The sequence below is a fragment of the Pangasianodon hypophthalmus genome, chromosome 25, assembly GCF_027358585.1.
Source record: "Pangasianodon hypophthalmus isolate fPanHyp1 chromosome 25, fPanHyp1.pri, whole genome shotgun sequence".
NCBI classification, from domain to species: domain Eukaryota; kingdom Metazoa; phylum Chordata; class Actinopteri; order Siluriformes; family Pangasiidae; genus Pangasianodon; species Pangasianodon hypophthalmus.
Genome location: NC_069734.1, coordinates 17,176,721 through 17,195,736, shown reverse-complemented (window position 1 = coordinate 17,195,736; position 19,016 = coordinate 17,176,721). Strand labels below are relative to the sequence as shown.

Sequence of the window (19,016 nt, the reverse complement as noted above, 5' to 3'; positions counted from 1 at the left end):
GCAGAAGAGCACAGCGGGTTCCATGGGAAATGTAAGTACAAGCTCATGCAACATTAATGTAACGCAATAATTCTACTATAACATGATTTATATATCGTTTCCTTTAACCCAAATGTAGGCCTGATCACCCAGCCCATGTACGGTGTCAGAGGCTCTCTTCTTTACTTTGGTACTGGAGCTAGTAGTGTGAGCTAACATAGCTAACAAGTAAGGAAAGTTCATAACTATCAGTTTAGCATTGTGCAAGCTGCATGCCTAAGTCATCACACACTCGCGTCAAATGACATGCCCCAGACATGCCCCGTATTCACTGTTCAAAAATAGTATTGAAAAAAATGAAATGTACGTTTCCATCTTCAAACTTCAGGCCACGCCTCCTACCTGAGTCTGATCCTTCTGTGTGTGACACCAAACTATGTGCTGAGGAAGAAAGTGATGGAGCCGCGACTGTTTTTAGCTCCGTGACGTCCGTTTGCCCATATTTATAGCTAACAGTGTGTCATACAGTGTCAGAAACCACATGAACAAGTGTGTTAGAGATACTGAACAACCCGATACGGTTTGAGACAAGCGTATGATGATTTACGCATGCAGATTGCATAACGTTAAACTGCAGGCTGCAAGCTTGTTAGCTACATTAGCCTCGTACAGTAGCTCCTGTGTGGAAGCTAAACAAAGCCTTGAAGTGAAAACACTGTGTACATTTTATTTTCGTCCGTTTATTTGTTCCACTCTGTGGCTGAGCTGTCATGCTTCAGGTTTAATTTAGCTCTAGTGAAGTGGAGCCTCGGGTTATCTACCGGAGCGAATGCAGGAGAAGAGGCACTGCTCTGTGTCTGCTCACGGAAGCCTGACGACAGCTGTATCTGACTTTCCCTGCACACACACACACACACACACACATATGGGCTTCATAGACCTCTCACACACACCACCATAATGAATATGAGGTTAAATATTTAACACGGGTCCAATTAGTTAATACGAGCTGCTCCTCCCACTGGGCCCGGTGATTATAGATTACGCCAAGTTAACCGGTGAGAGAGCGAGTACGTGGGTAATGACTGACACTGACTGTCCATGTACTGCGTATTTACAACTTCAGAACCAAATGTGTATGAAAATTTATCCATTAGAACAACAAAAACACTTTCCCTTGGTCTATAAAGAGATGAGCCAGAGTGGATTTTGATGCACATCCGAGCCTCTGAGCTCTGTGTGTGTGTGTGTGTGTGTGTGTGTGTGATTAGGGAGCCCAGGGGACAGGAGAGATATAGACATAGATCCTTCCTGCCAGCCACAGCCACGAGCCTTGTCATTACTCCATCGTCTGCACCATTAGCCACGGCACCATGGACCCCTGAGACAAGCCTACTGCTCAGATAAGAGTGTGAGCAGCACGCAACACACACACATACACACACAAATACACACACACACTCACAGCTAATGATAATGATAGTGTGATGATAGTAATACTTCCAGAGGGAGGAACATCAAATCAAATGCACCTCTCACTGTTGTTAAGTTCTTGTGTTACTGTTTTGCACTTTACCCATTCTTTCAGTTTAGTCATCACCTATTTTTACACCATTAATCTACTTATCACATGACAGCTAGCAATTCAGGAAGGCTTCCTCTGGGACAGGGGCATGTTTTCAAACTTTCAGACAGCTCAGTGAGCTAGGAGGAGAGCGCTATTACAATGGTATGGACAGCCTGGCTCACTTGGAGATCCACTGTTACCAATAGTCAAGGTTACGTAAGTACTTGAATAGAAAGTTGACTCTACACTACAGTCTACAGGTAATAAAGGATCACGGTCACTGCTCTGACAGAGGTGTGACAAAAAGCTGTGGGTGGAAATAATTGCAAGGAAAATATTCTCAGGTCTAAGAGTGGGTGGACTGAATTACAGGTACTACACAGAGCTATATCTGGAGTCCGTTCAGTGTGTCATGTAGAGTTACGTAAGACTCTTTCAGATCTGTGCAGTGATGGCTAAGCAGATCTGACCCACTTCTGTAAGTAAGTGTGTGTGTGTGTGTGTGTGTGTGTGTGTGTGCTGATGTTATGCAAGGTGACTTGTAGGAGGGCATGAGTCACCCTGTTTCAAAACTACTGTATGAGTCACCAGAGTCACCCTGTGTCCCAGTATTCACACCTGGAAGGAGCATGGGCAGAATAAATACCACCTAGAAAATACTGGCCACAGTTAAGGTTTCTATCAAAAGTCTGCTAAAACTGTAGCGTGATCAGATGAAGCTAGATCATAAACAACCCAAAATACACAGGCAATAACTTCAGCTTGACCTAGAGCATGTTAAACTGTTGAGCATGTTAAGCTGATTTGCAAACTGCACGAAAAACAACCCAAATGTAACAAAAAAAACAACCAAAACTGCACTAAAAAATGATCAAAACCTAAACTGTACCAGTGACAACTCAAACTGCACCAACAACTATCTAAACTGCACCAAGAACACCTCAAGCTCCATCATGAACAACGAATGCTGCAGCAGGAACAACCCAAACTGCACAAAAAACCCAAACTGCACCAACAACAGCCCAACCAGCACCAGCAGTATGCCAACCAGCACCAGCAGTATGCCAAACTGCACCAAACACCACCCAAACTACAAGAAAACCAACCCAACTTGCACCAAGAACAACCACAACTGTACTGAAAAACAAAAGTGAACTCACAACAACCCAACTACAGCAGCCAAAAATGTCAAAAGGCACCCAGACCAACGTCAAAATGTGCACAAGGTACAGTTAAAGATTGTGGTCAAATACAGCAAACTACCCCACGCCACAGTAAATAACTTAAACTGCACTCAAAACATCCCAAACTCTGCTCAAAGCCACACTTAAAACTCACACTTCAAACAAATCATGCCACAGTAGCCAGTATAACAGTTCTTCCACCTATTGGCTCACAATACGGCACGAAGCAAAAGTAACCACTTCCATAAACAAATGCCTCTTTCACGTCCCATGTCCTTTCCCCTTCGGTGAATCAGCTTTTCTGCTAGGAAAGGCGGCTCCCCCATCGCCGTCGCAAGGGGTCCAAAATTGTAAATGTATGGCATAAATGTTGGTATCTCTGCATGAATAACCCATCAGTAATGTTAACAAAGCAGTAAAGTGTAAATGTTAACAAAATACATTGACCTGCATGTGTTTATTCAACCCATGAGTAAAAATACAGTAAGTCCACATAAATTGGCAAAATAAATTACACTATGTTACTAAATCTTGATAACATTCTGAACTCTGCTCTCCAGGTGTAAATACTGAAATTATTTTTTAATCTCAGTTCTGATTTTATATATTATATACAGATCGGTTATTCCGGTGTTGATTTTTGGCTTCCTTTTTTATTAGTAAAAAGGCAAACATTAATTAATAGTGTTAGTGTATTTAATGCTAATGTTCATAGTTTGTTCACAGATATGTTAAATAATGTCTGGTAGAGGAACCTTTATGTAAAATGTCACCCCATTTACAACAGAACCCACTTCCACTTACTAATGGAAGGAATCCCAACCCTGACCATGTTTAACAGGTGCCCAGTACACACAAGCGCGTATGTATCCGGTACTGAAGGCTGATAAAGAACGCTGACTTGTAACGCTTCTTAAACCAAAACCTAAGACTGAACCAAAACACAATCTGAATCCTGATTCACTCTAAATGATTCTCACCGTCCTTTGTTTCCCATAAACAAAATCGAAGCGGCCATTAATTCAATCGCTAATATGGTGAGGAGTTTTTGGCATGCCTGCTTGGTTTTATATTACAGAAAGGTGATCCCAAGTGTGAGAGAAGGACAAGCTGTTAGAGGTCCTGTAAAGCCCTCGTAAAGCTAGGCTTTATCTGTCACCACCAGAAATGCTGAATTCGCTGAAGAAAAATCTCATCTGAACCATTAACCGCAGGGTTCAGGGAAGGACACTCCATATTCTTGGAACACTTTTCTACAACGAAAATATCATTTTTTGATATTTTAGTAAATGCGATTTTGTGAAATTATGTTCCTTGAACAAAATGGCATCGAGAACATTACGGAGGTTAATGTGTAATGCGTACAGGATACTAATACGTTATTGTTTCTCTAGTTACAGCTCATTCACAGGGGCTTGTACAGCGGACGCTCCATGTAAACGTTAAAAAAAACGTGTGTAAACATTGATTATCTAACATTTACGGAAGGAGTCTTCAACGTCAGAGGTAGCCGTCAGAGGTACAGCTGACATGGTATATCTTTTGTGGTTTCTTGGCTGCGTTTTTAATCGCATTAACTTCAAGAAACAGAAAAAAAGAGAGGCTAGTGAATGAAAGACTGTTTATAGCTGCTATAACGTAAGTGATAACTTGCTTTGCAGATGTTCCACCACATTAAACCTGGCACCGTTATGTTTCATAGTGGAGGGAAGAAACTCAGACACTACCTACATACGAATTTAGAGTATCCCTTGAAGCCTGGGAAATGACAACAGAAGCACATAAGAGTGCTCATACCAGTGCATTATGGGAAATTATTTCTGTCATTTATCCAACAGCCGCCAGAGGTAGGAGTCTTGGCACCAATCGACCTGTTTTCAACTGTCAACAAGTCAACAAAATGTTGCCTGCCTGTGGTCACCCAGCGTGTGGGACATGGCCAAGGCAGGGGGTCATGTGACCGAGAGGAAACACACGGGACAGCATATCAGGCATTGCTGGCCATTAACGTCGATGTGGGGGCTGAAATCTAAAATTACAAACAGTGACTTGTAAAATTATATATTAACCCCCCTCGTGCCTTCAAGCACACCTGCTGGCCAACGAATGCAGCGCTGGCACTTGGGAAAATTTATGAAATGGACACCTGGCAGAAAGTCATGCGTGGCTTCAAGAGGCCAGTGACAGACAAGTTCAGTTTCAGCAAGAACTGAGATGCCTCTTTATGGGGAAAAAAAACTGGGTCAAGCATGGTGATAGGGTGTCGTTTCTGTAGCATAAATACCTCACAAATCACCTTCAGCTCGAGACGTGTCAGGAGCTGAGAGACGAGAGAATAGATTGTACCAACCTGTGAATTTGTGGCCTGCTATGATACACTTCTTTCACTAACAGCCAAACTATAAAATGCCAGTGACAGCAACAGGTGAGGACAGAATATAAATTCTGAAACAGTGTGTGCTTTTGTTGGTGTGACCTAGACGTTGAGGAAAAAAAAAAAAGATGGATACGAAGTCCATCTTCATGGCCAAAGTTGCAAGTTGCAAATTTATTCTCACACCATTACATCACATGAACATCCTGCTCATATTCATGTACTTTAGTTCTTTTGTTGTGCCATAAATCCAATCACACATCCACATTTTCATAGCTGTCCGAGCCTACGTACGGTGTTTTCATTCAATCAATCATCAGCGTCTCTCCATCTCACCCTGTGCTTCATGCATTTATTAATCCCCAGTGCTAGTCTGCACCCTTGTCCCTGTTTTTTTGGGTTGAGTGGCAGGCAGACTGCTCTGCTGACAGCGAGCCGTTTTCTCCACACGCGCTTCTTTGGTTTCAGCGGAATGTGCTCGAGAACCCCTCCCTCGGGAACAGACTTCGAGATCGCTTGCAAAAGATGGAGAGACAGGTTTGTAGCGGTAGCTTGTGCTAACAAAGTGACATTTACAAGGCTAGAGATGAGTCCGAGCGTGGACACGACGAGGAGACGTTTTAAACCAGGCTGTTAAATATGGCAAAGGTATGGCCTTTAACTGCTACTGACAAATCCTTCACGGGACACACATAGTGATCTGTAATATTTGGGGGAAAAAAAAGGGGGGGTGGAAGTACTCCATTTTGCCAGCTAGCCCACCGTATACAGTATGTCCCACCCCCAGAGGTGGGTCTTGCTCTACGGTAGTAGCAGTAAAGATGGTTCATCGGAGTATTTTTGGTTCTGCATCTTCTCACACACTCTTCCCCTTTCCAACCATTGCTTGCTGGAGAATAAATGGCAGGATTTTTTTTTTTTTCGTTCTGAACAGGGCAGAGTTTGTGCGAGTTTGGGGTTACAGTACAAGCACTTTTTGGAGTTGTTTTACCAACATGGAGATTTCCAAAGGTTGGAATATGTTGCTTAGACAGAGCGAGTGATGTGATTGTGTCATTAAAGTGTCGAGGCTTCTCCGTCAGTAAGAACAATCTCTCCATATTTAGCTAGCTCACTAAGCTACGGTCAGATTTGTGTAGATTCGGTGGTGTAGAGAATCTCGAACGCCATTGGCTGTTGTGTAAGTCAGTCATGCACTTCTGATACAGAAAGGAATTAAGTCAACATGTGCAATCAAGAGGCCATTTCATAAGGACTGATGGGAAAGAAACAATGGTTCTAATGTAGCACAACATGTTTGCACTGTCTACAATGTTGTGGCGTTCTCTCATCACATAGCGTTCATACATGGCGTAATGTTGCCGGGAAATCTGAAGGCCATTTGCGCTCATCGTATCCACCACTAATACCACTCTACACGCTGCAAACTCACTGCCATTGCTTCAAATACCTTTTGTCTTTTATGACTCCCTCTTTTAGCATAATCTGTAGAGGAGTGACATGCGTGGCCTTCGTAAATCGTGCTTTACACCTGTCCGGTCAAGAGGCACTCCACTCCAGGGGCTGGGAACGGCGTAAAACGCAATAAATAATGACACAGGACAGGACAGAGGGACAAACATATGGGATTGTCAGGACACATATGGGATTGCAGGGTTTAAAGTACAGGGTTTATGTCCAGGCATACCAGAGGCTTCAGAGAGGTGAGCGCAACCATTTGTCCAAACACCATCCAGCCAATCCCGAGAGAGGAGCGAGGACTTAAACACACCATGGAGAGCTATAACTGAAATTCATAGCAGTGACCCGTTTGTCAATGAGACTGATCCGGAAATCGCTCGTGTTTAATGACGTCCAAAATTGACGTCCAGAGCGTCAGTCAGCTTTTGGCTCATGATAAAAAAAAAAAAAAAAGATAATCAGATCATTATCGCCTTCATGTTTAGCTGTGAAGTGAGCCACATGATTGCTGGGAGCTCTCCTGAGAAATCTCTGAGAATATGAATACGGCACTTGTGCCAAGAGAAGAGCTATAAAAAAACAGACCAGACAACACACACACACACACACACACACACACACACACACACAGAGCTGGAATTCTGTTGTTTACATAAGGATGATGTAGGTTCATGTGGTGGACAGTTTTACAGCAACAAATGAGGTGAGGAAGGAAGTTTGGTACAATACGAACACCATAGCGCTGTTAAAAAAGCAAGTGAGTAATCACTCTAAAATAGAAAATGGTGCATCGACGGTAGGATTAACAGAAGAATTACAGCGGCCTACTGAGGCCACTGGGCACACGTCTCGTAACAAGACCGGTGAGACACATTACATGAACATTACATTAAAGACAATTATATCAGCCGATGATTGAGTCAATCACTACTTATGACGTAAACGATTTGTTGAGATTACGTCTTTGCAAAGCTACAAATGAGTCACGATGATGAAACGATAACGTCGCTTTTCTGCACATGCTACTTGACAAAAAAAAGTCTTCTGAAGTTCCAGAATTTACTCGAATGCTAATAAGAAGCAAAAGCTTTAGGAGCATTGCGTGTTTGTAAAATGCCTCGCTTTAACGTGACAGTACTGTATAGTTGTTTTTTTTTTTCTGAGTGCCCCACAAGAGACAAACTAGCGGTGACATCACAGGATTACACATTACAGGACACAATAAATGCTCAGCTGGTCCGAGCATTATCCAGAGCATGTGTAGCATCGCTGGTAGCATTTTTCCCCCCCAAACAATATTTGCAGATGAAAGCGGGATGTCTTTGAAGTGAATAGAAACTTCATGAGCTCAGCTGTTCCCTCAGTCTCAGAACATCAATAAAAAATAAATCCAAGTTCTACGGCAGGATGAGATGATGAGGTTTAAGAAGGGGTGTGATGTCAGGAAAATATGCGTGTGTGTGTGTGTGTGTGTGTGTGTGTGTGTGTGTGTGTTACCGGGCGCCATGCAGAATGCACCTGCTAAAAATAACCAGGTGATACCATGACATCGTTTCTTTTCGCTTACTGGCTGGAGAGGAATGCTACACCGAGACGATAAATCACACATAAACGTAATGAAGTTGTTGTCTCTCTCTCTCTCACACACACACACACACACACTTTTGTCACAGAGGATAGTGTGTGACGAGACCCTGTACTGGCCTACATTCCCATACATGATGTTTTTTTGTTTAATCCACCCTTGTGAGACTTGGTACTACAGAAACCATCTAGTTCCTTCTGACTGATCAGATTGGGGAATTAAACAGCACCGCACCATGTTCTGCTCAGGGACAGACTCCTTTAATTTTAGAGTTTACCCAGACGCCTTTTAACCAGCTGCCTGGGCGGCCATGTATGCTTGTGATAGTGTAGCCTCATCCACGGCTGCTGCTCGATACAGCTTATCACACATAATATAATCTGCTTCACGCCATGCGCAGGCCTCGGAAAAGGTCGGGGCGAGAAGTAATTAAGACTTAGCTCACATTTCACGTTTCGTTTTACATTCATTCTATGAGTTATGCTGCTTGAAACAGAACACGGATATCAGCTGATATGCACTTGCAATTAATTAGAGCATAAAGGACGTAATAAATAGGTACACGAACAAGAACTTAGCAACATTTCTGCACGTCCACTGGGTTCAAGTGGCTGCCGCATTTCTCTGTGAAAAGAGATGTAATGCGTGGAGTTACGTGGATCACGTTTAAGATATTCTGTATAAATGCTCAGGACAAGAGTGAAAGAAGGGGAAAAAAACAAGAAGTTATGAAGCATTTTTAGTTTGACTCGTGGAAAAGATGGCAGGTTTATCCAGTGATTCAATCCACACCAGTTTTTTGGAAGTCTTCAAATTTAGCTGGGATCCATTAAAAGGAAAAACAAGGCTGATCAAACGAGCTGTAATAACAACAACCCCGACTGCCTCACTTTTATATTTGCACAGTGCAGTGGTTCTCAAGCTATTTTTAATTTTTTTTATCCAGGAACCCCTTTAACTGTAAAATAAATTCCACAGACTGCCTCAGTATGGATTTATTTCATTAGCAGAATTGCCAAATAATATTTTCTATTCTTACTGTTCCTGAATTTCCCACCGATAGAACGCATTCCTTCCGAGATGGCGTTGGTGCTTGGACCCGTAAATATAATAACTTAATATTTATATATATATATATATCATTGTAACAAAATAATAAAAAGCATGTGAAAGAAGGCTACGCTTCACGGACCCTACCTTTGAGAACCTTCTGGCATAATGTAAATCCACGGCGTATTTTTAGCGATATTTTTAGAAAGCTTTATCGGTTTCTGCTTCAAAGATTCTCAACGGAATACACTTTCAAAAACGCGGCGGAGAGACACGTCCTCGGGGGAAGTTACACCCACGGAGCGAAGCTAATGCTCCCTGCCAAAGTTCATTGCTCAACATTACGATGAAAGGTTAATGAAAGGTGAAGCGTCATGTCCGTGGTGAGTTTATCATTTCTATAGAAAGTAAAAAGCCTGTGTGTTGGAACCGGGAAATAAACGTCTTGGGGGTGTTGGAATGCAACGTCAGCAGTCTCTGAACTGGACCTATCAAAATATACATATTTAGTTAACGCTTTTTAGTCAGCAGTCCGGTATTAAATTATGAATTGTTGGAGGAATGCCTTTTTAAGGCTACTGGAAGAAATCACACAAGTCCATTTTATATAAATGAAGTTGTAAGAAAAGCTAGACACTTGTAACATATCTATTAACTAGTAACTACCTAGTAACTAGATACTAGTAATATACCAGACTAATTAATGGCATCTTCCTCTCCAAGAACTACACAGTTTCTTTATTATTAATGCTTTTTTTTTTTTTGTAATAATTGAGATTATAGTCTTTATAAGCTTGCGAGTTCAGAGTTCAGTTCCACAAACACATTAAAAGAGCTTTCAGTACTCAAGCTCGTCCAAGAAAAAAAAAGCTCCAGCCATTTAACATTAAGATTAAGCCCAGTTGCTTCTGCACGTCAAGGGAGTAATGAACACTTTCCGGGCAGCGACAATAAATCAGCAAACATACAAAGACACACACACACTTGGGGAAAGCGAAGAGTCACCACAAATAGGCTGTTGGTAGTTGACAGCAGCTGAAGCCAAAGCCTTACACCTTTTCACCTTGTCAATGTGAGGAATCTGCATTCGACAAGAGCATTTTTTTTAAACCAGCAGAAACTGAAGTGAGCAGAAACGAAGTCTAAAATCTAAGATTATATTTCCATCTCCTTTAAACTTCTGAGCTGCAGGCTGAGGAAGTGAGTAGGAAGAAACCATCTGTAATTTGCAGGCTTCCATTTTATAAGCGCAGCGCTGTTGGATTCTCCAATCTGTTTTCCGTAACAGCAGCTTGGACAGTAGAGCAGGTTTATATTAACGCCCTCGTTCTTATACGTCACGGTTTCTGTAACAATCTAAGACTAAGAATAAACTGACTTCTTATTATTCATCAATGAAAAAACGTATAATCGTTATGTGTAAGGAGATGTTTATTTAATATTTATGGAAGGAGTCTCCAGTGTCAGTGCTGCGACTTGACGTTTTCCACCACAGGAAAGTCTTCAGCACAGAGGAGCTTACGCTTTTTTTTTTGGTTTCTCGGTAACGTGACAAACAAGAGCGAGAGATAAAAGACAGGCTGATGAGGGAGCAACTGTTTATAGCTACTATAGCATAAGTGATAACAGGATGTTCAACAACTATAAACAGATTAAAAAGTGTGATGCGTTTTTCTTTAATAAACAAAAATAGTAATCACTGGTGTGGGATAAGAGGAATAAAACACCGTGGGACGTGCCGTTATATAGGAACTTCACCCCCAATGTTTTATTTGCTACAGATTTATAGAAAAAAAAAAACATCCTAAAATTTAGCAGCCTAATATTTAAAATTAAACAAGCCTAAAATTAAAATGAACAGCCTAAAATTTACCCACTGGTGAGAGTGATGGTCCTGTTCCATGCTTTCTCGCCCAACATTTTTCATTTATTTCAACATTACTGAGTCATAAACACTTTAAAAACACAACGGCAAAATACTAAATTAACTAAATTATGCCCTATTGATAAATTTCACTTATAAAAAAAAAAGACTACCTGATTTAAAAAAAAATGATTTGTATTACACCTATTAATTTAACATTTATCAATCATTCTGGAAAATATCAAGTCCATTCATCACGATCCCTGACTCTGACTCTTTAGCGAGAGCGTTTTTGGTTTTTTTTGTTTTTTTACACCGGTCCTATTAAACGTTTATCACTACACAACGCTGAAAGACTGGAATGCAAAGAGAAGAGACGCTGCATTAACGTGTTTCCTAACCGTTCTTTCAGCATCGTCGGAGAGACGGCGAGACAGCGAGGCCGCGGCCTTTGGCTATTCAAGAACGCAGCACTTCATCACTTATTGCTCCAAGGTGTTCTGTTTCCAACAGATAACTCCAACCGCGGGCATAAAAGCGAGACCCTAACTCCACATATCAGGAATGGCAATAAAATGATATTGTTTTCTTCACAAGGTGGTGACGAGCTGCGAGGGTGACACAGAGCTGAGAGAGAACGGTGCACAAGAGAACGCCAGGAAGACGGAAACTGCATGAAAAGACTTCTGAAAGGATTCAATTATCCTGATTAATTAAACTGATTAAATATTAGAGAAATCTTTTTATGAGGTTAGGCTCTCACCTAATTTCATCCAAATACACCACGGGATAGTGTTGCAGATTGTTAAAGAACAACGCACTCTTCCAGTGAATTTGTAAGGAAATAAAAATTTAGCCCAGAGCCCCTTATATAACACAGTATACGAAAGATTTCTACAGAATTGTCATCGCTCACTTTTTTTTTTTTGGGTTGATCTCAGGAGTCTGTTGCAAGTCGACAGCTTTTCAGGCTCGGAGATAAACTTTAATATGAATGTTTGGAACCCCTGGAGTACTTGTGCTTTATTTTATTCAGTTAAATCACTATTATTGCCAAAGACCAAACACAGTGAGTTGCAGTTAAAGAAGGAAAGCTCTATCCTGGAGGATAAATCTGATAAGGATAGAAATAAAAGATCCAGATCATTCTAAGATCCCTCATCTTCACTAGACACGTAAATCATCATTTCTATTCCTTGGTTACGTTTTCACACTTTATTTAAAATTTGATGAAAATCCTAATATATAGGTTGTTTAAAACTTTGGCAGTGTGTGATTACAATTTTATTTTTAAGTCTTTCTATGATGTATATTGTATTTTTTAGTTTTAAAAAAAGCATCTCTAGGCAGCTTTACATCGACACTAAAATGAATAGTACAATTAAATGGAGTAAAATACATTAAACCCCGTGAATAATTATGAATTAAAAACAACAGATTGTGACAGATGGGAATGGGATGCATGGAATTTCTCCTGTCATCTTATATCCTGTATCTGGAAAGTATTTCCTACTGTCGTACTGAATTATCAGTAGTAAGCACTCGGATCAGGATCAGGGTGGATCTCGAGTCTCTCCCATGAACACGGGTGTGAGGCAGGAATACACCCTGCACAGGATATCAGGGCATCACAACGGATCTCACTCAGGCACCAATCCACCTTCCAGCACGTTTTTGAGGAGATGGGAGGAAACCGGAAAACCAGGAGCAAAGAGAGAACATGCGGTTCTCCGCAGAGAGAGAGAATCTCTAGCTCAGGTTTGAAGCGGGAGACTCTGGAGCTATATCTATTACAGATAATACATAATATCTATGGACTAGAGCTCAAATTCTGACATTTTACATGCAAATGTAATAAAGACTGCTGTGTTTTACTATGAAACACATTACAATTATTATACGATGTTATTAAAATCAACACCAATTAGGACAGTTGATTGATTGTGACTTAACAGGGAGTTGTTTTTGCCTTTAAATACCAAATATGCTAGATTTTTTTTTTTGTCCACATAATGAAAAAATGACATTTAATACTAATGACGTGTGCACTTTTTCATCAAGCTGTTTCCTGTCATTAAAAAATGAAATCATAACAGGAAGGCCGAGTGTAGAATAAGTACGGAATAAATTCTTATCTCATTGCTTTTGTTTTCCTACTAAAACTCTCATCACTTAGCGTGACGTAACAGTAATTGCTCTTTTGTTGTTGTTTTTTAAATTCAATATGGTTGCACTACTTAAACTAAAGGGGACCCAATATTAACCCAATATTCGTAAAGCCCTACAGTCTATTTATAATGAATGGAATTTGCTAAATAATCCAGAAGAGCAAACACACATGCAGAAAGCGTGAAATTCAATTTCTGGCCGTATTCACATTTCAAATTTTTTGAGCTGGCAGTAGATACCATACCCATGTTTTACAAGGAAAAAAAAAAAAAGCTTGGAAAGAGCATGTCACATGCTTTCACTTCACCACATGTATGGACGAAGCCTTGATTAGTCAATCAGTGTCACCTTTTTTAGAATGAAAATGTAAAATATATACATATATAAAAAACATTCCCTTACCTCTGGAGGTGCTCGAATGAAGGTGCCGAGTCCATCGGGCCCGTTCCCTGCTGTTTACTTTGCCCATTCTCAAAAATGTTCTTGTCCCAAGCCTGTTTCATGCTAGGAAAACACTTTCCACCTGTGGAACAAGAACTCGGATAAGAAACCCCAGCAGGAGAAGCTTCCCTATATGGTGACTGCGCGCCGTGGGATTCCCGTCCCACTGAAGTCTTCTTCGACTGTCTGCTCGCTGTGGCAGGTTTTCTGGGGGTTTTTTTCGCTTTAACTTTAAAGAGGAAAAAAAAAAAAGTCCAGCAGGTTGAAAGAACCAGCCAAAGCACAGGCTACACTCATAAACTTGGAACGCCAACTAAGAGGATATGACAGGAAGCAGGAGTTGAAAGTCGCTTGGCCAATTGGGAGTCCTGGATAGGACAAAGGGGGGGATTGATTCCCCCTCTTCCAGCCCTCCTCATGACCCCTCCTCTCTCTTTCTCTCTCTCTTTCTAAAGGCAAGTCCTGAGGAATACCACACGTCCCACGGTTGGACTTATTTGTCAGGGTCGTTCACGTTTGTTGGTGGCCGTGTGCTACTTTCCTTTCAAGCAAAGTGAGCAGAAGAGATGCAGGTATTTCGCCTAAAAGAGTTTGACGAGGTTTCTGGATCAAAATGTTCGTTTCGGGTGCGCGTGACGAGAAAGCGTGACTAGATCTGTGGTGTCCAGATCACAGGGCCAACACGACGAAGGCAGCTTACCTTAAATAATACTGCTAAACCCACTGCTGGCAGCGGAACGACAGCACTAAAGCTCTGTCTGAGGTTCCAATTTACACCGAGCATGTGCTGATAACACAGCTTTTTATAACACAGTAATTACCTAATCATGGTTTAGAATATTATCTTAATATCATATTTTGATAGGATTTGATCCCTCAGTGAAAGCAGTCCGAGTGAAGTTTCTCAAGTGCTCAACTATCCCTTTTTTTTTTTTTTTTTTTTAATAGGATAAGGGACAAATGTGACTAAGGCAGATTAGAAAGACAACTCTCTCCATGTGTCTTTGAACAAGAGCCAAACTTTTGAAGAGCAATCTTCAGAAAGTCAAAAAAAAAAAAAAAAAAAAAAACCCACAGTGAGTAATTGTTGTCAATTAAATGAGTGGGCATATATACATCAGCTATATATAATATATATATATTTCCAAATTTCAGATATACATGAGCTTAGGTTTCTTCCAAACACAGTTAAAATCACATCCATCCTGTTAAGGCGTCATGTACTTTCAAAGTTCAAGTTCCAGAAACTAAGAACAAACCAAATTCACTTTGTCACCCACTACATCAACACATCATCTGCTTAAATGACTGATGGCGAAGGCGAAAGAACATCTGATAAATTCCTTTGCTGACAAGCGAGCACATGGGAGCGGGGCTCTGAATAACAATCCTCCAGTGATTTTTGGCACAAGTGAAGGGAAACACCGTTAACCCACCGTCCCTGCCATCAGTGCCACGACTTGTGGATTCAATGCGAATCGTAGGACGCTACCACGAATGGATGACATAAACAAACGTAGCCAGGCGCCTAATGGCTGTAATGACGCGGGATAATAAATTTTAAGAGATGTTTAAAATAAAACAGGACCATGGAGCTGTGAGGTGGCACCACTACCCACAAATTTCCTAAGGTTTAAAGAAATGTCCTGCAGCTGAAAATGACATAGTAGAGACATCATTACATAAACACAATGCCACTATCTGTATCTGTATTCGGGTTTAAACCCGGAGGTGGGCGTGGCCTAAACCCACACTTCCGCAACCTCAGCTACATCACTCTAGTTCATAACTGATCTCAACTACAGTTATGTGCAAGATCGTTTGCGCACTTGTTATTTTTGTTGGTACCAGCCTGCTATGTTTTCTAACGAATTTAATAGGTTCTGTTTCCCAAAATATAAACAAACTATAAACAAACTGACCCTGACCAGGCAGTTACTAAGGATGAATAAACGAATGCTCTGCGTTTATATTAATGACTCTGGCCTCTGTTTGTCCTGAAAGCTTCATACCTGATTGTGCCAGCATGAACTTAAAAACCTCAAACACACACAAATCTTTTTTTTTTGTCTCAACCAGACGCCCTGTGAGCCTTTCCTGCAAACTTCCTAAAAAAAAAAAAACAGTGCTCCTCTTATTCACATCTGTGGATTTGTATCTAGTAAGAACGTATCTGTGTTCGGTTACATCCCGATTATCTACAGTATAACTATTTCTGTTTGAGACTACCCCATATTGTTTTGCACTTTAATTCATTCTTTACCGTTCGGAAATAAAACGTAACCCACCTTATCAGCGAGATCTGTGTGAGCGAGGGCGTCTCGCTTTCTCATTGAAGTCACGATGGTGCCCCAATGCTCAAGATCATTTTTCCAGAATCTGTTCGGAGTGCAGCTGGGAATGTCATTCAAGGGAAAAAAAAAAAAACTCCTCAGACAACTAAAGGGTTTTAAAACACACCTGCTGTGCTGTTCAGTAGTCAAGCGATGATTATTCAAACCTTGCGTGGGGAATTTAACACACATGAAATATTAAAAACAAAGCCTTACAGGTTCCGTACATGAACTGAAAACTGCAAGGATGGCTTTTTCCCCTGATTTGTTTAGCTTTGGTTTGTCATCAGAGATTTTGAGATTATTATTTTATTAGAAAAAAAAATCCCAGAATTGATCAAAACAAACAGAAATCTAATTCTAAAATACAGATTTTTTTTTTTTTGTTGGTTTGTTTCATATGTACTTGAAATAGAAGACGAGGAGACTCGTGTTAAACGCTTTTGGAGTTTGTTGCTCGATGGTGGGTGGAGATGTTCGATTTACATGACCCCTATAAACCAGACTTAGAGCTCCTGCTCTCAACAACAGCTTGTAAATGCCTTTGTTTTTTTTTTGTCACAGGTTGTTGCAACGAGGGGTTTAACGTTACAGACGAAAAAAAATTTCCAATGACACAATGTTCCACACAATGTCACATATATTCAGTGGGTCCTATACATTTAGTCGTAGTAGAAAATAAGAAGTAACACACTAGAAAAGCTCTGTTGCGCTCATCAGGAACTACTAGCAAGCTTTTCTTTAAGAAGTCGACACTTTTAGCTCCTTTCGAACATGCGTTTTTAAGTGTGCGCACAAACCAGAGTTGAAATTTGAAATCGTGAGAAGATCGACGAAGCACGAGACGAGGTACGATGCCCAGAGAAATGTCGTGAGGGCTCAAGTGTCAAAGTTTATACTTTACCTGGAAAACATTTCCTGACACCCTTCATGTGGTTGATTTAAAAAATTATCGAGAGCAGAAGAAAATCTTTGAGTTAACGTAAAAAATAATGTCTGGAAGTTCAGAAAGGAAAGAGCTGTTGAACATTAAAATGAAAATTCTTTGTGGAAAAAAAAGCAGGATGATGTGTGTATAAGCAGAAAGAGAGAGAGAAAAAAAAACTGACAATGTGAGAGTGTGTCTGAAACATAAATTCCACCAAATCTATTTATTTGTTATATGTAACGAGACTTACATGGTGAATGTGAATGTAATGTACGCATCTCAATAAAATATCTGTTGAATGCTGAATTTTTTTTTTCTTTGGTGAAGCAGCTGTTGCTCTCCAATCATTATCCTGGATGACTTTTACAACACCGACTAGTCCAACTCCAAAGGAAGTTCACCTCAAACACACCTTGATGTACTACCCCAGACCGGTTTAACACATTTTCCAGCACCAAGGACTTTCATTGATCAAGATGACTGCAATACGGCACCTTAACTTCACAACTTCAAAAGAGCTCAATTGTAACACCACTTCCGTTCTCACATAATCGACACCTAAGAGCAAACACACACCTCAACAACCTTCTCATCCAGGAAATAAGAAGCTGGAACTGGAAAATTAAATAAAATTATTATTTTTTTTTAAAAAAAGGTGGCTGAATGGACCTGTAAGTTTCCAAATGTCTTTGTGTGTGTGTGTTTGTGTGTGTATGTGTTTAAAAACTGAATAAGTTAGTGCTATGGCATGCTAGGGACGGGTTTCAGACTGTGAGCCACAGCTCCCCCCTGTTGGTTTATACTGGTACTGCAAGAGGGGCAGAATTCATCTCTGTGAAATAATCATTAATGTGTATCACAAGAACATCACACCATCATCCTCTGCTTTACCCGTTTCTATTTATCCACTTTGTTGATTTGTGTGTTGAACGAATGTGGCTAAAATACTACTCTTCGACATGCAGCTGTAGGAAAATAATCAAGGTGGTAACAGTAACGTCGTTTCATCACAGCACACCGTCACTGATTAATTCTCTATTACAGCACAACCCTAAGGATCATTAGGACACATAGAGAAAGTATTCATAATGTTTATCACTTACCTTTATTACCTTACCTTTCACTTAACTCAAACACTTACCTTTATCTAGTGTGTATATGATTTTATGGTCAATTGTGTCATTTTGGTTTGTATTCAAATTTCCAGCCTTTTCACTTCAGTAAAGTGAATCTCAGCTGTTATAGCTGAATCAGAATCATTCAAGGAATCACTGAATCGGTTGTTGAGCTCTGGTTGTGCTTACAGACATCACACCTGACAAAAAATAACAATAAAATAACAACAAGACAGGACATAGACAACACTAGTCATACACCACACTTTTGCTGTGAATATTAAACTGCATGTACTAGTGATAAGAGTCAAATCATTCGGCTCACCAATAAGAGCCGACTCTTTCGGCTCCCACATGACTCGATGTGATTTTTCACCAATGATTGTTCTTCTTTGCTTAATTATGCCTGAAATAGTACCACAGAATCTTACCCTTACTTTTCATGCACATTTAATGTGTATCTACAATAAAAGAAAAAGAAAGAGAGAAAAAACAAAACATACGAGAGTCTCTCACAGTAGAACTAAAAGAGCCGATTCAAAGAACCGACTCATTCGTAAACGACACAAGCTAGCTAGTTTACTACATCATAGTAAACATACAAAACACCAAAGTGAAATTAATTATTATTATTATTATTATTACTACGAAAATAGGATTTTTTTCGTAATTTATGGCGAATTAAACATTTTAAGTTTAAAATACTCACCGTTTCGGTGTCTGTTAGCTAAGCTAGCTAGCCAAACGAGAGCGCGCGCGTGAACCTCATTTAAACTCGCACCTGAGGTTAAAACCGTTATTTTATTCATCATGGACGTCGCGCGAGCGCTAAATATGACAAAAATATTTAGATATAGAAATAGATTTTGGATTTGTTTTAACATTTTTATTGTAAAATAAAATTATGAGTTTATTCCTAATTAAATATTAAGTAATTATTAATTAATCACGCCGTTTCTTCGTCAC

The 19,016-nt window shown here is 40.3% G+C and overlaps 1 protein-coding gene across 3 annotated transcripts in view; it reads right to left on the bottom strand.

Annotated features, from left to right (window-relative positions):
* rbm20 (RNA binding motif protein 20) overlaps positions 1–14,033 on the bottom strand; it is a 52,080-nt gene extending 38,047 nt beyond the window's left edge. The window contains exon 1 of one of the 3 annotated variants that reach the window (XM_053229414.1): positions 13,636–14,033. In XM_053229414.1, the coding sequence (XP_053085389.1) occupies positions 13,636–13,736 (101 nt within the window). In that variant the 5' untranslated portion in view covers positions 13,737–14,033. The remainder of the gene's footprint in view (positions 1–13,635) is intronic. The other 2 variants (XM_034299789.2, XM_053229413.1) reach the window with 2 other exon arrangements.
* Between the last annotated feature and the right edge of the window lie 4,983 nt (positions 14,034–19,016).